The sequence below is a fragment of the Sitodiplosis mosellana genome, unplaced genomic scaffold (assembly GCF_009176505.1).
Source record: "Sitodiplosis mosellana isolate CC-2019 unplaced genomic scaffold, AAFC_SMos_1.0 Smas_scaffold_2, whole genome shotgun sequence".
NCBI lineage: Eukaryota > Metazoa > Arthropoda > Insecta > Diptera > Cecidomyiidae > Sitodiplosis > Sitodiplosis mosellana.
The window spans coordinates 8,823,088-8,842,349 of NW_022595245.1; the positions used below are offsets into that span (position 1 = coordinate 8,823,088).

At 37.0% G+C, this 19,262-nt stretch overlaps 5 protein-coding genes across 5 annotated transcripts; 2 read left to right on the forward strand and 3 right to left on the reverse strand.

The window, feature by feature from the left end:
• Positions 1–843: 843 nt before the first annotated feature.
• Positions 844–13,543, reverse strand: LOC129565123 (kinesin-like protein KIF14). Its single transcript, XM_055439617.1, has 5 exons — positions 12,183–13,543; positions 11,455–12,092; positions 2,744–3,360; positions 2,047–2,575; positions 844–1,913 (listed from the first exon to the last, which is right to left on the reverse strand). The coding sequence occupies exons 1-5, from the start codon at positions 13,102–13,104 to the stop codon at positions 1,080–1,082; spliced, it is 3,540 nt and encodes a 1,179-aa protein (XP_055295592.1). The 5' UTR covers positions 13,105–13,543; the 3' UTR covers positions 844–1,079.
• LOC129565131 (uncharacterized) lies at positions 3,876–10,246 on the forward strand. The gene is made up of 2 exons (XM_055439627.1): positions 3,876–6,050; positions 8,521–10,246. The coding sequence occupies exons 1-2, from the start codon at positions 5,900–5,902 to the stop codon at positions 8,727–8,729; spliced, it is 360 nt and encodes a 119-aa protein (XP_055295602.1). The 5' UTR covers positions 3,876–5,899; the 3' UTR covers positions 8,730–10,246.
• A 19-nt stretch (positions 13,544–13,562) lies between the features above and the next one.
• LOC129565125 (protein catecholamines up) lies at positions 13,563–15,675 on the forward strand. The gene is made up of 3 exons (XM_055439620.1): positions 13,563–14,119; positions 14,199–14,354; positions 14,466–15,675. Exons 1-3 carry the CDS (start codon positions 13,807–13,809, stop codon positions 15,299–15,301), a joined length of 1,305 nt encoding a protein of 434 aa, XP_055295595.1. The 5' UTR covers positions 13,563–13,806; the 3' UTR covers positions 15,302–15,675.
• Positions 15,676–16,116: 441 nt separating this feature from the next.
• On the reverse strand, positions 16,117–17,553 carry LOC129565129 (39S ribosomal protein L13, mitochondrial). The gene is made up of 4 exons (XM_055439624.1): positions 17,093–17,553; positions 16,789–16,912; positions 16,525–16,679; positions 16,117–16,455 (listed from the first exon to the last, which is right to left on the reverse strand). Exons 1-4 carry the CDS (start codon positions 17,114–17,116, stop codon positions 16,222–16,224), a joined length of 537 nt encoding a protein of 178 aa, XP_055295599.1. The 5' UTR covers positions 17,117–17,553; the 3' UTR covers positions 16,117–16,221.
• A 101-nt stretch (positions 17,554–17,654) lies between these two features.
• On the reverse strand, positions 17,655–19,167 carry LOC129565127 (tetratricopeptide repeat protein 19 homolog, mitochondrial). The gene is made up of 4 exons (XM_055439622.1): positions 18,615–19,167; positions 18,351–18,514; positions 18,127–18,274; positions 17,655–18,032 (listed from the first exon to the last, which is right to left on the reverse strand). The coding sequence occupies exons 1-4, from the start codon at positions 19,161–19,163 to the stop codon at positions 17,775–17,777; spliced, it is 1,119 nt and encodes a 372-aa protein (XP_055295597.1). The 5' UTR covers positions 19,164–19,167; the 3' UTR covers positions 17,655–17,774.
• Between the last annotated feature and the right edge of the window lie 95 nt (positions 19,168–19,262).

Genomic DNA, 19,262 nt, shown 5'->3' on the forward strand with positions numbered 1-19,262 from the left:
TCGCCTCAATAAAAAGAATCTCTTTATCTATGCTCGCTTGCTTATTATTTGACCGTTTTCTGAATATAACAAGTCCCGTGTGAAAAAATAGTAACTGACCAGTCAGTTAACTAATTTGGGACAAAAATGACTTACTTTGATTGACATTTCAGTACAAAGTGTAGTGTAAGTCTATCATAGTTAACTGAAATCATTTGAACTTACAAGTCAATCTAAGTTGCTTCATTTGAGACCAAGTGATTTTCTTAGAACAAAAATATAAATTCAATCAACTAAAGTCAACTGAAGTTATAGTCAGTCAGTCATTTCTTTCTCACACGGGGTTACCTTTAAAGTTTAAAATGAGATTTGGAAGAATTCAAGATAAAATAATTTCATTTTCATTAGTTGGAATGGTTCTTTTCTCGCAAAACCAGTCAGGTTGTTTTGTTCGCACCGATTTGTACTCATCATTGTTTCAAAAAACAATTCTGAAATATAAAATTTGATAAATTGTTGGCAACGACTTGTCGCGCAAACCTCTTGACTCCAATTTATAAATCGTCTCTCGAATGGTGATTGCATAGTTGCAATTTGGTTCAAATTGAACTGTTCTCATTATCAGCAGCGTCGATACATTGTATCGAGGAAATGTCTCAATTTCACCACGTTTGCAAAACGCAAGTGCAATAATCCATTTACGGGAAAAGTAACATGAATCATGAAGTCCACTTGGAATAGCAGAAGCAATAATTTAAGGTCGAGTCAATATGTTGTGATAATAAAATCGTTATCAGAAAATATAGCACCTATTTTATTGTCAAGGTGTTGATTTGCTTTGAATTCAAGATGAAAACGGTGATATTTTTTTCGATTCAAAGGGCGTTTTTATTTAAAGTAAGTCACACAAATGAACTAAAGCTAGATTTTCGTGTCAAAGGTAATTTAAAAAAAAAATGAACATCGACTAAAGCTATATATCGAAAAGAAAGGGAGTTAAGTGTTCAGATCAAAACGTTCATAAAATTATCACCCACATTCATTGAGAATGTGATTTTTGGCAAGACAAGCAGATTGGTTTTGAATGCGAACACTCATTTTCAGTCTAAAATAAATCGCACTGATTTCGGTGTTTTACATGGCGATGGTTCGCTATCGGTATTCTTGATCAAATGCCGAATTTGATTGGTTAAATGCTCAATTTCTTCCAGTGCAGTGAACACTTTCCCGGATACCGTTTGATCTTTGACATTCTCATTGAATTTATTATGGCACAATTTCTTCATTCGAATTGTGGTTTTTCGCAAATCACTCAGGTATTTTTGTGCCTGCACGTCGAATTTCTCTTCGACTGGCGTTGAGGTTGACAAACTACTTTCGACGTTGGTAAAGGTTTTCTTTGGTTTTTCGACTGGATTTTCATCGATCTCATCAAAGTCGTCGTAAGACAGTTTTTTCTTGGTTTTCAACAACGATTGACCACTTGATGGTGCCGTTCTCTCGAAATTTGGAACTGTGGCACTTGGCAGTTGATTGGCATTACTTTGACCCTTCAACGACCATGGGCTCAACCTATTTTGTATGGCTTTAAAGCAACTCTTCATCGGTTTGCCCAATAGCGTTTCCTTCATTGCGCTCAAATTCAATGAGATGCGACTAGAATTCAGCGATTCATTCATTGCAATCTCCTCGGTACTCTCCGACCAACTTATATCCACTGACTCGAAGGCATTTTCAGCCGTTGCATCACTATTGTCACGCATCAGATCCAACCAAACGGACAGACGAGCCGTTGGCCATTCAGCAAAACGATTACTCCGTCGATCAATTATTTTCACTACTGCTTTGAACACGTCTGACTCATCGGCCACCAGGGTTTGAACGAATTCATAGTTTAGGCCAAGATTTCGACAGCGTTGCGTGGCTTCTTTTACCTGAAAAGGGGAAATTTGTTGTTGATGAGTTTTTGATTTTGTTTTCAATTGTTTTATATTGCGAGATGTGTCTAAAACTACTCAAAATGAACATGAACTTTTTGAAACTGAACAGAGCAACCCAAAATCATACCATCAACTGAGTTTCATGCATTCCTTCTTCCGTTGGACGCTCCATCATGCGTTTGATCTTCTCGCACAAGTCCGATTCGAAGGGTCGATACACGAATTCCGCCTCCTCTTCGTGGTTGCGCGCCAGCACTTCCTTCTCAGCATCGATCAATTCTTTCGAACACTTATATCGAAACTGCTCCAACTCAAGCTGCGCCACTTTTTCATTGTAATTGAGCTCGTGCTTAGTTCGTTCCTCTTCGATTTGTCGAATTGCCGCTTGTTGTTCTGCCATCAATTCCAGTCGCAATCGTTTTTCTTGCTCTTGCAAAATTTCCTGGTGCGCAGTATGATAGTCAACCACTTCGGTTTGCGCACGACGCGAACATTCCGGATTCGATACACGGAAGTAATGTGATCCACCAATGACAATTCGATCACCGTGGTAAATCTGCTTTTCGGTGTGTATCAATTCGCCATTCACAAATGTTTCACAGTCATCGTTGTCAGCCGGTCGAATGAACAATTTGCCTCGCCTGTTGTCGATTTGACTGAAAATGAAGAAACAATGGATAAATGTTGAAATAAATTCAAACAATGTCTCTGTACATTGCATGTAGTACTTAAAAATGTGTGCATTTTTTTCCAAATTGAGACAATTGGAAATTTCGGTATCAATTGGAAAAAAGTTTAATAAAAACTTCACTTCTCAAACATACCAATGATTCACTCCAACCAGGGGTCCATCAAGAACAATATCTGACTGAGCATGTGTGGATGGCTTCGGTTTCCCAATCCTAACAACTCCCGGTGGTAGAATATACAGCAACGTGCCCGACAGCATTGGATCGGTAGCCAAGTTGATCAAACACGGTTGCTTCTGAGCAACCGATAACTGCAACGCCAACCCATTCTGTTGGAGTAGTTTCATTTCATTTTTGCACTTATTATCCGCTTCCCTGAGTCGTTCTCGCCACGATTTCTGAGCATTCGCCAATTCTTGTTCCTTTTCTCTCAATTGTTCGCGTAGTCGTTGCTTTTCTTCTTCATCTTCAGGATTAGCCTCGATTGTTTCAATGATAATCTTTCGTGGTGGTGCTTCGATTGCTTGAATCTCTTGTCGTTTATAATACTGAACTTGTGCACGCAAACGATCCACTTCGGTTCGAAGTTTATGGATTTCACGATTATTCGAGTCTTCGTTTACTTTGACTCGATTTACAATCGATCGTGCTTGACATGCATATCGCAACGTGGCCAATGTTTCGTCAACATGCAAACTGGCTGGCGAGATCGTGGCTAGCATAGCTGTCTTCGAATTACCGCCTAGACTCTCCTACAAAGAAATTATAATGCGGAAATGTTAATTCCAGAGTTTTTTTTTATTAGCCTTAAGATTACGTTCAAGCAAAGATTGTATTTAAAAACAGAAATATTCAGATTTCAAAAACCAGAAGCTATCTAATTTCAATATGGGTCGTTCAAGAGAGTTATAATTAAAACAATCACCCCATGAATACATTTTGCACGACACATTAAGTAATTGAATATAACGATTATACATGTTGGTAATTTGAATCAGAATGCTTATAATAATGCATCACAGCACATGCCAGATACCCTTTTAAGGTGACCCGTTTTGCGATAGAATAATTTCTAGCGTGTAAATCATCGGGTTGTTGGGTACAACGCGAATATTTGCGGTTAAGAAATATTCCGCGAAAACTACGGTCCAGCGATTAAAACGTATTTACAAATTACTTCATGAGGTGCCACAAAACCTCAATCTGGAATTTTTTGTTCTTCGAATTATTTACATTGAACATGGAATACACTTTCCTATAGGGAAATAATCAACAACTGACTCAAAACAGTTTGTGTCGAAACTTTTTTTCCGGTACTTTTCCGGTGGAACTTTTCATCTAACGTTTCATGATAACGTGATTTCCAACGGGACGCTAATTAAATTCACGAATTCTATTTTTACACATTTAATGCAGACCGTGGTAGTTGAACGTAGATATAATACATTGATGTGTTAATTGCCTGTAAAATTTTATGTTCTCGTGCTAAAATATTGAACATATTATCTCGGCCGTTTTATTAAGTCGAGTCTCAAAACGTGTGTCGAAAAAAACGTACGTAATTGCAATGAACAATTTATATAAGAAATTAAAAATTTCAAACGACTTTACACGCTCAACTTATCACTCGTTGCCGTCCGAGCTCATTGACGTGTCGTTAAAGAAATATTTATGTGAATGTAAAAAAATGTTATTGTTTATTCATAAAAACATGGCAACAACAGCATCAAAGTGCGAATGCGCTATAGTAATGGGGCGAAAAGTGTGAATTGTATGATTAAGTCCTATAAATCATGTAAACAACATGAAAAAAAACGATACTAAACAAATTAATGCAAAAGCCCTTAGACGATGTAAACAATGGGTCGCATAATAATCTAAACATCTGTTGAACGTTCAGCTCGGCCGAGTCATATCAAAGATAATCATTTTTTCTGGTGCACGTGATTTGTGTAATGTAGCTGCCATTTAAATATGGCAAATGGAGATTAACACTCACTCAAGTAGTTCAGTTCAGTGCTTTTGACGCATACGTCGAAAAAAAAATCACGTCAAAGTAGAACGCACCAAAAAATAGTGTTCAAAAATGAAATGTCGCAATAAAATAATGTTGATTTTGATTGTTGATACCCTTGATTATCGTGGCTTAAAAAAACAAATGAAACTGCGCGATATTACATTTTTATCAAAAAGTAAATTGGCAAATAGAAACAGCGTCAACGAATATTAAAAAAAAATGTTAGCAGTGATTTTGAAAAGAGACAACAGCAACACAACAACAACAAGCGATGAGTCGAAACACAAAGAACTACGCATATTGACGCATCAAATAGCGTCGGTATATAAAAGCGTTTGCGAGATGTTCGTTTTTTTGTTGTTCAATTTTGCTGTTGCTTTTGTTGTTGACTTCTTTTATCTTTACATTGTTTTTTCGCTGCTGCTGCTGCACATTAAAACAACGTTCGATTGTGTGGCTATGTGCAAAACGGCATGCAGTTAATCAACACATGCAAAAAATATCTCTCTCTCGGTTCTGAACATAAAATGCCAAAGCACGGCGCGAGACACCGACATCGCGGTATTTCTGTTTGTTTATTCTCCATTCCGTTCGGTTCGTCATGCTCATATATACGCTCTTCGCCACACAAACACATCCATGCGACGGAGAGGTGGCTGTTTACGTTGTATACGCAAAGAAACATTCACAACTCAGAGCAAGCTATATACACGAGGTTACTTCGTTCGTTAGTCGACTGTGATGTTTTCAGTTTTACACTTTCCGTTGGTACGTACAGTTGATTTGCGTATAACTATACACTAAACAGTCGAAAACTTAGTCTGACATTTATTTCCTAAAGCCATAAAATCAAAATAAGTGAAGTAACATGTCTTGGATGTAACAAAAGAAAATAAACTGCCCCACCAAATCTAAATTTTATAAAAACAGCAAGCAGACATTTTTTAAATACATAAATACTGTGTGCAAAGACATAACAATTTGAAATTGTTTCAAGTGGAATCTGAGTTGGCTGTCTTCAGAGAGGTGTCAATGAACGAACGATTTTTTTTTTCAGTCACTTTTAGCTGCATTTATTAAAACAAACTAAATGTATTGGTGGAATTGCGAGTGTATTGCATTGTGATCTCACGAAAAAAAAGAACGGCTACAAACATTTTGCATTCGTGTTAATCGTACGATTGCTTCTTCAGTTTCCATTGAACGTGAAAGTTTGATTCAAGCAAATTTGTACGGAGTTCACAAGGAGTCCGATATCAGACAGCGATATAAATATGGATGTGTATAATATGTATGTCGGTGATTGTGTATCAACCTATCGAAATAATATGTTTCGAGACTATGAGAAACATCCATATGGCACTTTCGAGGGGAATGGCCAACAACCTCAGCAACAACGAAAGAGCTATTATACCATGGTCCAAGGTAATTTGAAATGGATATATATCGTCTATGAAAGCCATACTATAACTATGAATATAGCACTGTATACTCAGTTTGTGAAACAAAAACATTGTTGAGCGGACACATTCAAGCATATACGCAATTAAACAAATTCATACAAACGCATTTGTTCGCAAGAACGAAAACAAAATTGCGCATCAAAAAATATCGCCAATTTTAACATGGAATTTCGTATTGAATTTAATTGATGGAATTTAATGCGCCAAAAATGATTCGAAAAAAATACAAATAAATAAAAAAAATGGGAGAATAAAAAGAAGTGCCAATAGAATCGGTGGTTTCGGGAGTTGTAGCTACTCTTGTTGTGTATATCGAAGTGTGTGTACGTGATGAATCGCACGACGGTTCTTTCATGTGTTGAGTTGAGTGCGTGTGCACCCAGTAGGTGAGGCGGGCGGGCGAGCAGGCTATTTTTATTCACACAACTGAGACATGAGTTTTTACTCACGACTCAACGTTACATACATCATTTGCAAGTGCTCAATTGTACGAAAACATAGCCTATCATTAATTTGGTGCATTTCAAAGGAACATTTCACCTCATTCATTCAACGAATTTATATATTGGCTTTTATAAGAAAAAGCGAAAGTTGGCAACATGAAAATAGAAATACAGCGAAGCTAAAAATAAATGAACGCATTTCGAGCTGAAAACAACATGAGTTCGCTTGATTAATGATGTCATCTTGATATGTGACTAACGAAAGCGTTGCAACGTAAATCTTGATTCGATATCAATTAGTTACATCTATGTCATTTTATTTGATTAGCTCTTCTTCTTCTTCTTTTCAAAATTATTGATGCATCAAGTGCTTGTTTGCCACGATGATTTTCAATGCGTAGTTTTTTGCAAAAATAAAATTATTTTTGTTTTTGCACAATTTAATCGGTCAATTTTTAATGACAAATCGTCATTGACGATGCACGACTGTTTAGAACGACTTTTATCGTTTTATTTGATCGACTGACATAATTTTTTTTATTTTAGTTTTTTCGTTGGAGCCAGGTCTTTATAGAGTCGATCGAGTTTTTTTTTTGCGATTCGATACATTTGAAGATTGTGCATTATTCGCATGTTCATTCAGAAAAGAACCTAGTTCCCTATCAAGACAAATTGACTTGATCCAATTTAAAGAAGCACTTGCCGGAACCATGACAAATGAATAAATTGGAGGAATTGGCGGTCATTGGCTATAAGCCAGTACACACAACAATTGAATTGTCTGTAATTCGATTGAGGAACTTTTTGCGAGGCCAATTTTTTTCGGTTCATCGTTTCTATATCTACACTGCAATGTGACTAATCAAATTAATTATCGAGGGACATACAGAACGAGATACAATTTCAAACAGTTCTTTTTTGTCTGTTTCTTTCAATACGTTCGAAAATATCCGAACGAAAAAAATGTGGCCACACCAATACTGAGCATGTGCAAAATAGCGAATAAAACAGTAAACAAATACGTATATATACGTCACGTGCTCTCATTTCGAGTTGATACTATGATAAATTCTATTCGACCTCCACACATACACACGTTACGCCGCATGTTTACATGCCACAGCTTTGTGGAGAAAAAAAAATCAATTTTATTGCCATAGGTCATAAATCTTTATGATATGAACCCGAAGTGAGAATGAACTAGCTATGACTCTATTTGGGAAAGACGAAACGTTTTGCAATTTTCAAACTACTAACAAATAAGAACAAAAAAAATCATCATGTGATAAGTGCGAATAAAAAATAAACATTACAATCTTGTGATATTTTTTTCGCACAAATAGCGCAAATATTAGCTTGTTCAACTGAAGGTGACTCGTTATCAATTATTAAATGTTTCTAATAAGCTGATAACGGACGGGGATTAAATCGAACGCTGGAAATGATATGGCTCATCGGGATTTTTTGTTCAGTTTCGGATTTCATCTAAAAATAACATTAAAATGAACCATTCCAATGAAATCATGAAATCCACTTCGTAATGCAATTATTACTGACTCAGCTATCTCTGATGATAATTGTGAAAAAGTAACGTATTCGTCGAATACTATTCGATGACCTCTATAAATGTTCGCATTGTATATAATTGTGTCGATATGGTGTTATGTAGACAAGCGATGTGCATGAAAAGGCCGCCGGTGCAATAAAATGCAGTGAATAGCGGCTGTGTTTGAGCAATTCGATATGTTTAGTCTGTTTCATCATTTAACCGTTTCATGAGTTTTTTCTGCCATCAGCTCAGCTATCGACTTTACATAAACGTGAAATGTCAATTTAATCAGCTTTAATTCTATTTCGAAACATCTTATGAAACTAAGCTGATCATCTGATTGAAGTCACTCTAGTATGGCTCATCATTCTAAATATAAAACCTTAAATCATATGAATCTGAATCATCGTATTAATTGAAGTTTACTCATTCAATTCCAGAAAAATTGCAACGTGCACGTGAGATGGCAAAACCGAAAAAGGGCTCGTGCCCATTTTGCAAGGAGGAGAAAAAGCGTCCGCTCAATGCTTACTTGCGCAAGCGATCTCTGGAGAAAAACACAGGAAAAATCTGCGAAGAAGACGATGAAGAGGATCAATCAAAGTGCTGCTCGAGCTCCCATCAAGAGCATGCTTCCAACAACAAATAAGATCGATCGCAACACAAACACCACACTTGAAGAATCCTTTTATCATAAATTGTCCTATATCGATTAGTTAGATTCTAAGTGAAAGTAAATCGAATTTTCCATCTTCATCCGAGAAAACCGAAACAGCGGTAGCTAACAATCGAAAAAAACTCAAATCGTTATACAAACATTCGTGCCCTGTGCAAAACATTTAAAGGGACGGATATCAGTCAAAAAAAAAAATTTCATTCAGCCAGAAATCATAAAAAGAAAAATAAATAAACACCAAACCTTCTTCTTATCGAACACTGATAATGGTGAATGAATGAAGAGCAAATCTCCCAAAACACAACAACAACAACAACAAAAAGACTGATCGGTCATGTAAATCATCGAACAAATGTCACACACTTAGCCGCTTGCCGGCAAATGGAAAATGCGATTTTTTCTATTTGTTTGTTCTAAATCTCCATGTTACTGTTAGAAAGTATATATATATATATTATTTGTGTATTTGCAGAAATAATTATTGATAAGTTGCTTCGTCTACATTAGACTAAATAATAACATTTATACTGTTTTTTTTGTTGATAATCTATAAGTTTTTTTCCCACTCGGCATGCTTTGATAGAATCATATACAGTAGAACCTCGATTATCCGTCCTCCCATTATCCGTCACCTCCGTTAACCGTCACACCTTTTCAAGGTGGAAAAGTTTTTTTTCAGTTCATTTTTCAGTTTATTTCACTTGAACATACGAATAAAGTTGCCAACTAACTTTCATAATCAAAATCAATTGTGTGCCCCTTGTACATTTGCACAATAAGATTTGAAATCAGAGGCTTTGCGTTTTCGGTACACTTCTCGTATATACAAGATTGTCCAATATTTTGGACAATGCACCAAATCTGTTCTCATATCTGTTGTATATTTTTTACATCACCTTGTTTTTCATTATAAACTAATTAGAGAGTATGGAAATTTGGATTATTTTGTTCTATTTATATGAAAGTCTCGATTATCCGTCTTTTTCGATTATCCGTCAATGCGCTGGTCCGGTGCCTGACGGATAATCGAGGTTGTACTGTACTTCAAAATTGTGATTGCAACGAATTTATGCCAACCACCTTTTCTTCTGTCATCCAAGTGGGTGTGTAGCATTGCGTCAAACTAGCCAGACGTTCACAGTTTTTTTCTGTAATCACATGATGTTTTTTTTTTTGCAAAAAAATGATTTAATCGATGATGTCGATCATCCTTAAGCATTAAATTTGCCATTGCGAGAAAAAAAACCATTTGGTTCTTATCAATCCAAGCTCAAAATCTATTAAATGTAGCACACGCCGAGTTCACTTTTTTCTCTCGTCTCATACTTCATATTTAAATACGAGAACACAATATACAACTTATATACACAATTTATTGAAAAATGTACGAAAATATTTTACAAAAATAAACGGTGTATGAAACAATTGGATCGAAATCAGTATTTCAAGCGAAATTTGGGTTGTTTTGTTTCAATTTTTAAAGTTCACGACGTCGGGACAGTTTTTTTTTTTCTTCAAATTTTCAGATGAATTATGACGTGGAACGAAATGTTTTAGATTACATACCACACGAGGCGATAAGGTATGCGCGGAAAAAAGAGCAAATGAAAACAAACACTTGAAGACGTTAGTTGGCTGTCAAAAGAAAATGCCGATTAGCGCTGCTCGAAAGTAATTACGCGATCCATAACGGAATCGAGTGCTGGTATTTTTTCCCTTGTAATCAATTCAAATGGTTGAATAGTATTTTAGAGCCATTTCGAGATTGAAGCCGTCATTACGTATTTAAAAATGTATAAGGAGCTGTTCCACGTTTTGACCTTTTTTAATCGTAAATTCATATAATACAGCATTCGTCGACGTTATCATTGCGAGAACTGTAACTTAATTTGTGTCTGTTTGTTTTTATTGTCAAAGACGAAACTTGATTCAGTACGAAATATAGATGAAAAGTGAGCATGAAGTGATAAAAAACAATTTAAAAAGACACACATGTGCACAGCGTTGTGATAATATCACACATTGAATATGGCTTCCGGTTCAGCGATTTTGCGTGAAAGATTATCGTTGAAATACGACAGTATTTACCGCAATAACCAATTTTTGTCGCTTTGTTTATGGCCTGAAATGAGCGTGGTAATGCGTTTATACTTGGATATTATGTGGATTTTACTGCATTTTAAATCAAACAGTCGAATTGAGCACACTTTATTGAGGCCAAGTCATTCAACGAAGCGGACGGATTTTAAACAAATAAATAGCTACGATCACATTGTGTGAAATTGAGGAACAATCTGTTTCAAGGGAAGAAATAAAATTCTTTTATCCAGAGAGTCTTAAATAACAAAATGAAGTCCAAAGTTTTGAAGCGTATTTTTACATCCAGTTCCAAAAAGTCATCGGCCATTTCGAGTAAGTCGCTTTTTTTTTGTTACAAACAAGTTAAATAACAACTTCCGTCTGGACAAAAATACTAATGAGCTCGAATATTATCAATTGATATTGAACTTGTTTTCCAAAAATGCAGCCGGAGACGTGAAAAAGAAGTGCTGCAAATGTACTAAGGTGTGCAAGTGCAAACATCATCACAAAACCATCGTCAAGATGTCACCCGGTGCCTTTGTTTCTGATATTTTGTATTGATTCCTATCTATTTTTTGTTTAAATAAAAAAGAATAATTTCAAGAAATACACTTACTTTCAATAACCATGTCAAAACTGATTCACGATACGGTGCGAATGTGTTCTTTTTCGGATCGGCCAATGCATTTATCACTCTGCCTAAGGTAAGTAGACTCCGATTGATGCTGACTCCTTCTTTGAGCCTCTCTCCACTGGCGCAAGTTTGACTGACTCGTTCACTGCCGGCCAAATCCACTAAATTGATTCGACTTCGTTTTGTGGTTACTTTTGATGATTCGCTATCGATTTCCGATAGAGTCAAAATAATACTGAAAATCGAATGTGACCTCGAACTCTTATCATTCATCCCAGTGGCTGCTGTAGCTCGTTGGCTATTACCAACGGCCAACCAATTCTTCAGCGCAATATTCGAATCGACTGGATGAATGTTTAAATTTTCAATGTAAGGTCCCCATTGTGGATGTTCTCTGATTTGAAGTGCCTGTCGCTTTACTTGACTGCCGGGCGTTGTATTGGGCAAATGGGTCGGCGTCACGGCCAACAAGTCATGTATCTTTTCGTTGTAGATTTCAAAATAGCTGACTTCCACTTCGGCCGAAAATTGTCCCTTCAATGCGTCGATTCGACGGAAAAGTTCATAACAGAATCGAGGTATAATTCCAGCCTCACGGTTTGGTTTTGAGTGATCGTCATCTAGAATGAAATTCGCAGTCGAAAACAAGCAGATTAAAAAATAAATTGATAACAGAGTATATTATGTTAATTGTTCTAGCGTTTACATACCCGTGTCAATGCCCATCATACTGTAACTCTTCCCACTACCCGTCTGTCCATAGGCGAATAAACATGCATTGTAACCTTCGAATGCTTTATCGATCAATGGCAACGCCGTGCCATTGAAAACTGTCTCTTGATTGGCATAATTCACCGTATCTTCGGAATCGTATGAACAAAATACGTTATCATAAGCGTAAGATTCAACATTTATCCCGGATTTAACTATGATTTCGTTGGAATTGTGAATTGTAACCACTCTTGTTACGAGTGGCGTTGTACATTCCTTGGCATTTATTGGTCGCACACGCACAGCTACCGTCAAATTGCTGACTTCACTGTTCTCTTTCGATTTGCTGTCATCGCCAAAATCGGTGCTTTTCCGAAAACTTTGTGATGTTTCACAGCTTCTCTTTGCATTTTGAGGTGTTTGTATGTCTAACAAAACTTTGCTAAAACAGTCTGGTGTTGAAACCACTTGAGCGGCTGGCGTACGATCGACGGTTGGTGTGGAATTTCCAAACAATCGTTTCGCTGCCAGATTTGTCGATGAAAATGTACCAAAAAGATTTTTTGTACTTTTTGAGGCGCTCACTGTTCCACTTAAACTGCTCGACGAAGCAGTCATAGCACTCGGAGTGAACGAATTCCCTTTTGCTGAGAATTTGCTGGTAAATGGTGACGATGCTGTGAATCCAGTGTTCAAGATATCATCATTCTGGTTCAAACGAAGCCGTTCACGCAAATCACATGCCGATGTTTGTTTGACCAATGTGGGCCGTGCCACTGCCGACAATTTTTTCGTTGTGGACAATGTAGCGCGCGCTGGTTTAATCGGTGTGCCTGTTGTTGTTGATGATGATGATGGTGTTGAAGATTTTGCCGTAGTAACCTTTGCACTTTTAACCGTCGGCGTGTATCTCGATGCCATTTTCACTTAATCTTTAATGAACATACAAATGTTTGTGTTCAATATTCTTGGGTGCAATCGATGAAAAACTAGAAATTCTGAGTATTTTGATGACTAAAAACCACAATAAAAACCGTTAATAAACTTCAATAGTTTGTTTTCGATTGAATTTGACATCTAAACAATACGCATTGTTTGTATGTGTATACTCTCCAATCGAGTGCGTTCAATGACGCCATCGTCTGGTATATGAATCGACCAATCATTTCGAACTGCGTGTTCCATTTGAAATTTATGAATAAATTATCTTTTTTTTTAAATTATCAATTAAAATTCAAATGTTCCTCGTGGCCGCAAATGCTTTCGTTTTCTTTTCATCTCGAACAAAATAGTAAAATACCGAATATTCCAAATGTTTTGAACGGTTGACGTGTTTGCGTTGACAAATCAACGATATGACAGTTCGTCAGACCTGCATTTTCGGAGATCTTAACCAAATAAATAGCTATGTATTAATCTGTATGTTCACAGTTGCTTTGCTTCCATACAAATGATTTGACTTGTCGGCCACCGAGACTGGTTATCAAGATTTCATCTTGTCAATATTTGAGTTGTGACGTGTGTGTGTTGCACTGATCGAGTTTTTCGCAACATATTTACCGAATACGTTTTGGTTTTTCGTGGCATTTTCAGTCAAAACTTGTATCAAAACCACCGATTAAAATGAGTGGGAAAAATAAAATAAATGTTTCGGATCATGAGTCGAATCAGTTTTGGCGTACGATTGCTATTGGTGCTTGTGTAGTGATTGTATTTTTAAGTTTACCACATTTGGTCTCGGCTGATTGTGGCCACTCACATCATGGCCATTCACATGACCATCATGACCACCATCATCACGAGGAACCAGCCAGTTTTAAATGGTCCCAACAAGCAAACGAAGCCTACGAAGATCACTCGCATCATCAACACCATCACGAAGAACATTCGCACAGCCATGGTACACATGCGGAAAAAGCACCGAAAACTACACAAAGTAAGTTGAAAAAAATAAATCGACTGCAAGTTCAAGTTGAATTATATAATCCATTGTGTTTTCTGACTTTGTTTCACAGGCGATTGGGTGAGCTTGTGGACGCACGCATTAGGATCGACGCTGCTAATTAGCGCAGCGCCATTCTTTCTCCTATATTTCATCAATTTGGACAACACAGACGCCATGAAGCCTAGACTAAAAGTTTTGCTTGCATTCGCTTCGGGTGGACTCTTAGGTAAGTATCTCAATCCGTTCAAAATAATTGATTTGTTGACACAAAACAAAGAACAAATTGAGTACGAAAAATATGCGTTTTTAACTTTTTTTCTCGTTTCCACGTATACAGGAGATGCATTCCTGCACTTAATTCCACATGCCATTCACCCACACAGTCATCATGGCGACGAAAAACATTCACACTCACACTTACATGACCACCATGATCACGAAGAAGACGGTCACGGTCACGGTCACACACACGACATGAGCATCGGTTTATGGGTTTTGGGTGGTATCATTACATTTTTAGCCGTTGAAAAGAGCGTTCGACTCATCAAAGGTGGACATGGTCACAGCCACGGACCGCCACCACCATCCACTGCTAAGGAGCCAGAAGAATCCAAAAAGCCACAAGAAGAAACAAAAGGCAAGAAATCATCACCGAAAAAGAAAGATGACGAAAAAGAGAAGAAATCACCCAAGACAAAATGTGACGAATCAGAAGCGGAGGAACAACCGATTTCGGTGTCTGGATATTTGAATTTGGCCGCTGATTTCACACACAATTTCACTGACGGTTTGGCAATTGGTGCATCGTATTTAGCGGGCAATAGCATCGGTGTAATCACAACAATCACAATTCTACTGCACGAAGTTCCACATGAAATTGGCGACTTCGCGATTTTAATCAAGTCTGGATGTTCAAAACGTAAGGCAATGGCTTTGCAATTGCTGACCGCTGTCGGCGCACTTTCGGGTACAATAATCGCCTTGTTAGGTACAAATGGAGAGGCTGCACCATGGGTTCTGCCATTCACCGCCGGTGGATTCATTTACATCGCCACCGTTAGCGTGTTGCCGGAATTGCTTGAAGAATCAACCAAATTAGGTCAATCACTAAAAGAAATCGCAGCATTACTTGCCGGCGTCGGTTTGATGATTATCATCGCAGGACTTGAATAAATCCAGTCTACCAGAGTAGACTTTATTTAAGATTTTACATACATGATTCTGTTCTAGGCTAAACAAATCAAATTCTCTCCAGAGACTACTATTCGATTTCAGTGAGTTTTTCTTTTGTTAGAAGCCAATTTAAATCCACTAACTCGTTTAATGAAAAAAAAAGAAACAATGTGATCACATTAAGTATGAAATTGTTAGGCTAACGTTGTACCCAATTTTAGTTAGAACAAACATTGACATTTCTAACGAATGGTTTTTCTTTCGTTCGAAATGAGTTCACATTGATCAATCTAACCAAAAAAAAAACATTATATTTCTACGATGTCTGTTGAAACTCTATATAGATACAAATAAACACACTTAACTAAATCAAACCAACTGTGATTCTCTGATTATTTCATTTGTGGAGATGTGATTTTTTCGGACGATATCCTGCTCAAAACTGGCGCAATGTTTGCTTTTATTTTCATTTCAAGTAAGCATAAGCCTGGAATTTAAGGTACCAGCAAGGAAAAAGGACCATGGAAGTGATATAGACCAAACCTCAAGTTAAATCTTATAACATTCCAGATTAGTCTTGCAATGAAGAAATTAGTTCAATGGTGCAAAGCATTCATTCAGTCTGGTATGGGTTGGCCTTGCTCTCATAAGAGTAATCTTACATGTTGCGAGGATCATTCAGTTGAAAGTAGCTTCATGTCATGGCCTTGAGCTGAATCGTCGGAAAATGGTCTTGTGATATGAATCTGGCTAACAAAGCTGGAGTGATCAATTTGGGCGACATTTTATTCCGTGAATAATTACATAGCCTAAAATCACAAAGCATTTTCGTTTTATTTGATTTTATAGTTTTTTTTTTTTCTTACTGGGGAACATCGCATTTCTACAAATTACTTAAAACAGTAGCATATAAAGGCATTTTATTTGACAACATAATCCTTTGGATAGTCCATGATTTTGGGGAAATTCTTAATGGTTTCCACGTCATATTCATCGATTCGCGTTGGAACGGGACGACCTTGTTTCAATTGATTGCTGATATTTGCTTGTATTTCGGGTGGAATTATTGCGTCCGGGAACAAATGGAGACGTGTCATTGCATGTCGTCGCTGCAAATTGCCTTTCATTGAAGTATACACCGCGTACCACATAATCTATTGGAAACATGACAATATTAATGTGAATTCTCAACTCTTTACGTTCTAATCGTGACACTGTTGTACCTTCGTTTTATCTTTCTCGTGCAATTCGTGTGCTAATGTCCATGTGGCGCCTCCGGCATAGCCTGTGTGATGGAAGTATACACGCTTAGTCCACTCGTCACCCGGCAACGCGATTTTACTTGTGTTTATAACAACGACGTGGTCTCCACAGTCAGCTACAATGGAATAGAATAGAATTATTAGCAAAATAAAACTCTATGCAGTCTAAAGACAAACAAAGACAAAATAAAATTGCTTTGGTAGGAAAAGCAATGTATTACATACCAAGCGGATGATAGATGGGTTTGTGTAATCCTTTCAAATGTGTCGAAATTATTTTACCCGATTGAAATGGATTCTGCCACAAGCAATCGTACAAATGCCAGGTTCTGCCGAATGTAGCCCATTGCTGAAAGAAAAGGAAAAAATGTTCGAATTAAATGTTTATTCTCTTTTTCTATTTTTTTTTCTGTATGAATGAAGTATAACCTCAAAAATCATCACTCACAAAAAAAAACCAACGAAATAATTTATTCGAATTGACATTCGGTACAAATAATTAAATTGCGAAAAGAAATTCAAAATTTACCTGAGCTCGCTTCAAAGTCGCCATGGCCACGCGATTTTTTCTCAAATTTTTTTTAATGTAAAAACAATAACACAAATCAATCGGTTGTTCCGTGTGTGTTTCGCGAAAGACCACAGGAATGACGAGATGTCAAATCGGGTGACATGCGTTTGTATGCGTTTATTTATTCTGGGATAGCGGTATAAACGCTTTGATTCGATCCGGCAACAATTCAAATTTATTTCTTCATCATGAAAAAATATTCAGCATTGAATATAAATAGACTCGCGTAAGGTTGTACGAGAGCGATTCACTTCTTACACAATGTTAACACTCCCAAAGCTGTAAGAGAAAAAATCAATAATTATCCGTACCAAGAATTTAATATTGCAAACATCCAATTGGTGCTTGTGCCCAGAATTTTGTTTGAAGTTTTAAAAACGATTCCAGATGCAAATTCCCATATTTGTTATTTCTTCGGCGTTCACTTAAAAGGAAAAATTGAATAATGGTGTCATTGGGTGATCGCTACTACAAAAAATCTAGAAATAATGAAAATCAAATAAAAATAACAAACCAAGTGTTTTTCTTTTAGATTCTTGAAACATTTTAGTATTAATAACATTGACTTTAATTATATGAAAGTATTGCCAAACATTATCGTGAGCTGTAATGACTAAATTCACATCTAATCATCTTGGTATTATTTTCGTTTTTTAAAAGCTTTCTCAACTTCCTCTTGGCAATATTTAGCTTGTTCTTTGCCATCAGGGTCATTGCTTCGCTGTGAGGCTTTAATAGCATGATTGCATAATTTTTGTGCGTCATTCAGCAGGCCTTTTTTCAAGCAAATTAACGCTTTGTTTGCATGATAAATGCCCGTTTCCATCAACTCCGGATATGCACTGGCCAAAACTAACGCTTCGTCTATGTGCTGTTCGGCTGAGTCGAAGTCGTTGACCTGTGTCAAAAAAAAACGATGGCATATCAGGGGAATTGCATAATAATGTTGAAAATTGCAATGCATCTATTGCGCTATTCAATCTTAGACTTACATGTAGATAAGCCACCGCCAGATCATTTATTATGTTTACATAATCGGCTTCATATCGTCCACGTACATCAATGAAAACATCACGGGAATTCTTTAGCCGTTCAACGGCTTCTTTGAATTTACCATTTTTCAGGAGATACTTTCCGTAGCTACAAAACATGCGGATGAAGTGTCATTAAAATTTGTTGCTGGAAAAAAAAACGATTTGATGTAGAATAAACCTACAAATTGTTTGTCAATCCCCATAATTCCTTGAGATCAAGGTCTCCTGGCTCCTTCTTTCGTTTTTCATCCAGTTTTGATAGTGTCCACACATAGTTGGTTTTTGCGTCATCTTTCTTATTTTGTAACTCATCGAGTTGAGCTACTTTCAAGCTCAAGTGGAGGATCTGCGATAAGACAAGATAGTATTCCAGAATAGGAACAAAAAATATAAATGGTGAAAATGGTGAAAATGAATGTTAGCAAACACAATGTATTCTTCTTTACCTGTATATCATCCTGTGGAACGCCCTTCTGTAGAAGTCGTTGTAGTACATTTTCAAAGAGTTTCTCTGCCTTTTGGTACAGTTCACGTTCGAATGCCAGATTAGCCATCACATCGAAGCACAGAGTGATTCCATCGTAGCTTTGAATATCTTGTGCCATTCGCAATGCTAAATGCGCCATTTGTTCGGCCTTATCGAATTCACCGCGTCGAATACACAGTATAGTTCGCTTCAATGTGGTTTTTAGCTTCCCTTCCGGTGTGGTTTCATCTTCAACTGGTTTCTTTTTCAGTAGCAAGGCAATCTCTTCGGGTAGAACTTTGTCCAAAAAGGTTTCTTTGGATGTTTCCTCGTCTTCTTTCTTTTGAAAGAATGCGAGAAATGTGGGCAAACTTGCGTAAGTCAACAAATACGGGTAATGCTTTGATTTATCGTTGGTTCGATGGTGTTCTTTGTTAATTTGATGTTGTAATGCACTACAATTTCTAGTCACACCAATCAAATTTCCTGATCGCAACGAATTTGCCCGGCAAAATATTGTTTTCAACATGATTTCTGGTTGGATGGGTTAGTTTCACTTGTTTCTTATTTTGACATTTCAACAGTTGTTGTTTGACACAAGGCGAATAACGCTAACGCATGTTAAAGG

What these genes read in the sequence shown, in the direction of transcription:
- LOC129565125 (XM_055439620.1), top strand. Translation starts at nt 13,807, where the DNA reads ATGAGTGGGAAAAATAAAATAAATGTTTCGGATCATGAGTCGAATCAG. An exon ending in AGCACCGAAAACTACACAAA is followed by an intron (nt 14,120 to 14,198) that starts GTAAGTTGAAAA and finishes TTTGTTTCACAG; the next exon opens with GCGATTGGGTGAGCTTGTGG. An exon ending in CGCTTCGGGTGGACTCTTAG is followed by an intron (nt 14,355 to 14,465) that starts GTAAGTATCTCA and finishes CCACGTATACAG; the next exon opens with GAGATGCATTCCTGCACTTA.
- LOC129565127 (XM_055439622.1), bottom strand. Translation starts at nt 19,163, where the DNA reads ATGTTGAAAACAATATTTTGCCGGGCAAATTCGTTGCGATCAGGAAAT. An exon ending in TGGGGATTGACAAACAATTT is followed by an intron (nt 18,275 to 18,350) that starts GTAGGTTTATTC and finishes CATGTTTTGTAG; the next exon opens with CTACGGAAAGTATCTCCTGA. An exon ending in TGGCGGTGGCTTATCTACAT is followed by an intron (nt 18,033 to 18,126) that starts GTAAGTCTAAGA and finishes TTTTTGACACAG; the next exon opens with GTCAACGACTTCGACTCAGC.
- LOC129565129 (XM_055439624.1), bottom strand. Translation starts at nt 17,116, where the DNA reads ATGGCGACTTTGAAGCGAGCTCAG. An exon ending in CGACTTTGAAGCGAGCTCAG is followed by an intron (nt 16,913 to 17,092) that starts GTAAATTTTGAA and finishes CTTTTCTTTCAG; the next exon opens with CAATGGGCTACATTCGGCAG. An exon ending in ACCCATCTATCATCCGCTTG is followed by an intron (nt 16,680 to 16,788) that starts GTATGTAATACA and finishes ATTCCATTGTAG; the next exon opens with CTGACTGTGGAGACCACGTC.
- LOC129565123 (XM_055439617.1), bottom strand. Translation starts at nt 13,104, where the DNA reads ATGGCATCGAGATACACGCCGACGGTTAAAAGTGCAAAGGTTACTACG. An exon ending in CTGGTTGGAGTGAATCATTG is followed by an intron (nt 2,576 to 2,743) that starts GTATGTTTGAGA and finishes CTTCATTTTCAG; the next exon opens with TCAAATCGACAACAGGCGAG. An exon ending in TGCATGAAACTCAGTTGATG is followed by an intron (nt 1,914 to 2,046) that starts GTATGATTTTGG and finishes TCCCCTTTTCAG; the next exon opens with GTAAAAGAAGCCACGCAACG.
- LOC129565131 (XM_055439627.1), top strand. Translation starts at nt 5,900, where the DNA reads ATGGATGTGTATAATATGTATGTCGGTGATTGTGTATCAACCTATCGA. An exon ending in CTATTATACCATGGTCCAAG is followed by an intron (nt 6,051 to 8,520) that starts GTAATTTGAAAT and finishes ATTCAATTCCAG; the next exon opens with AAAAATTGCAACGTGCACGT.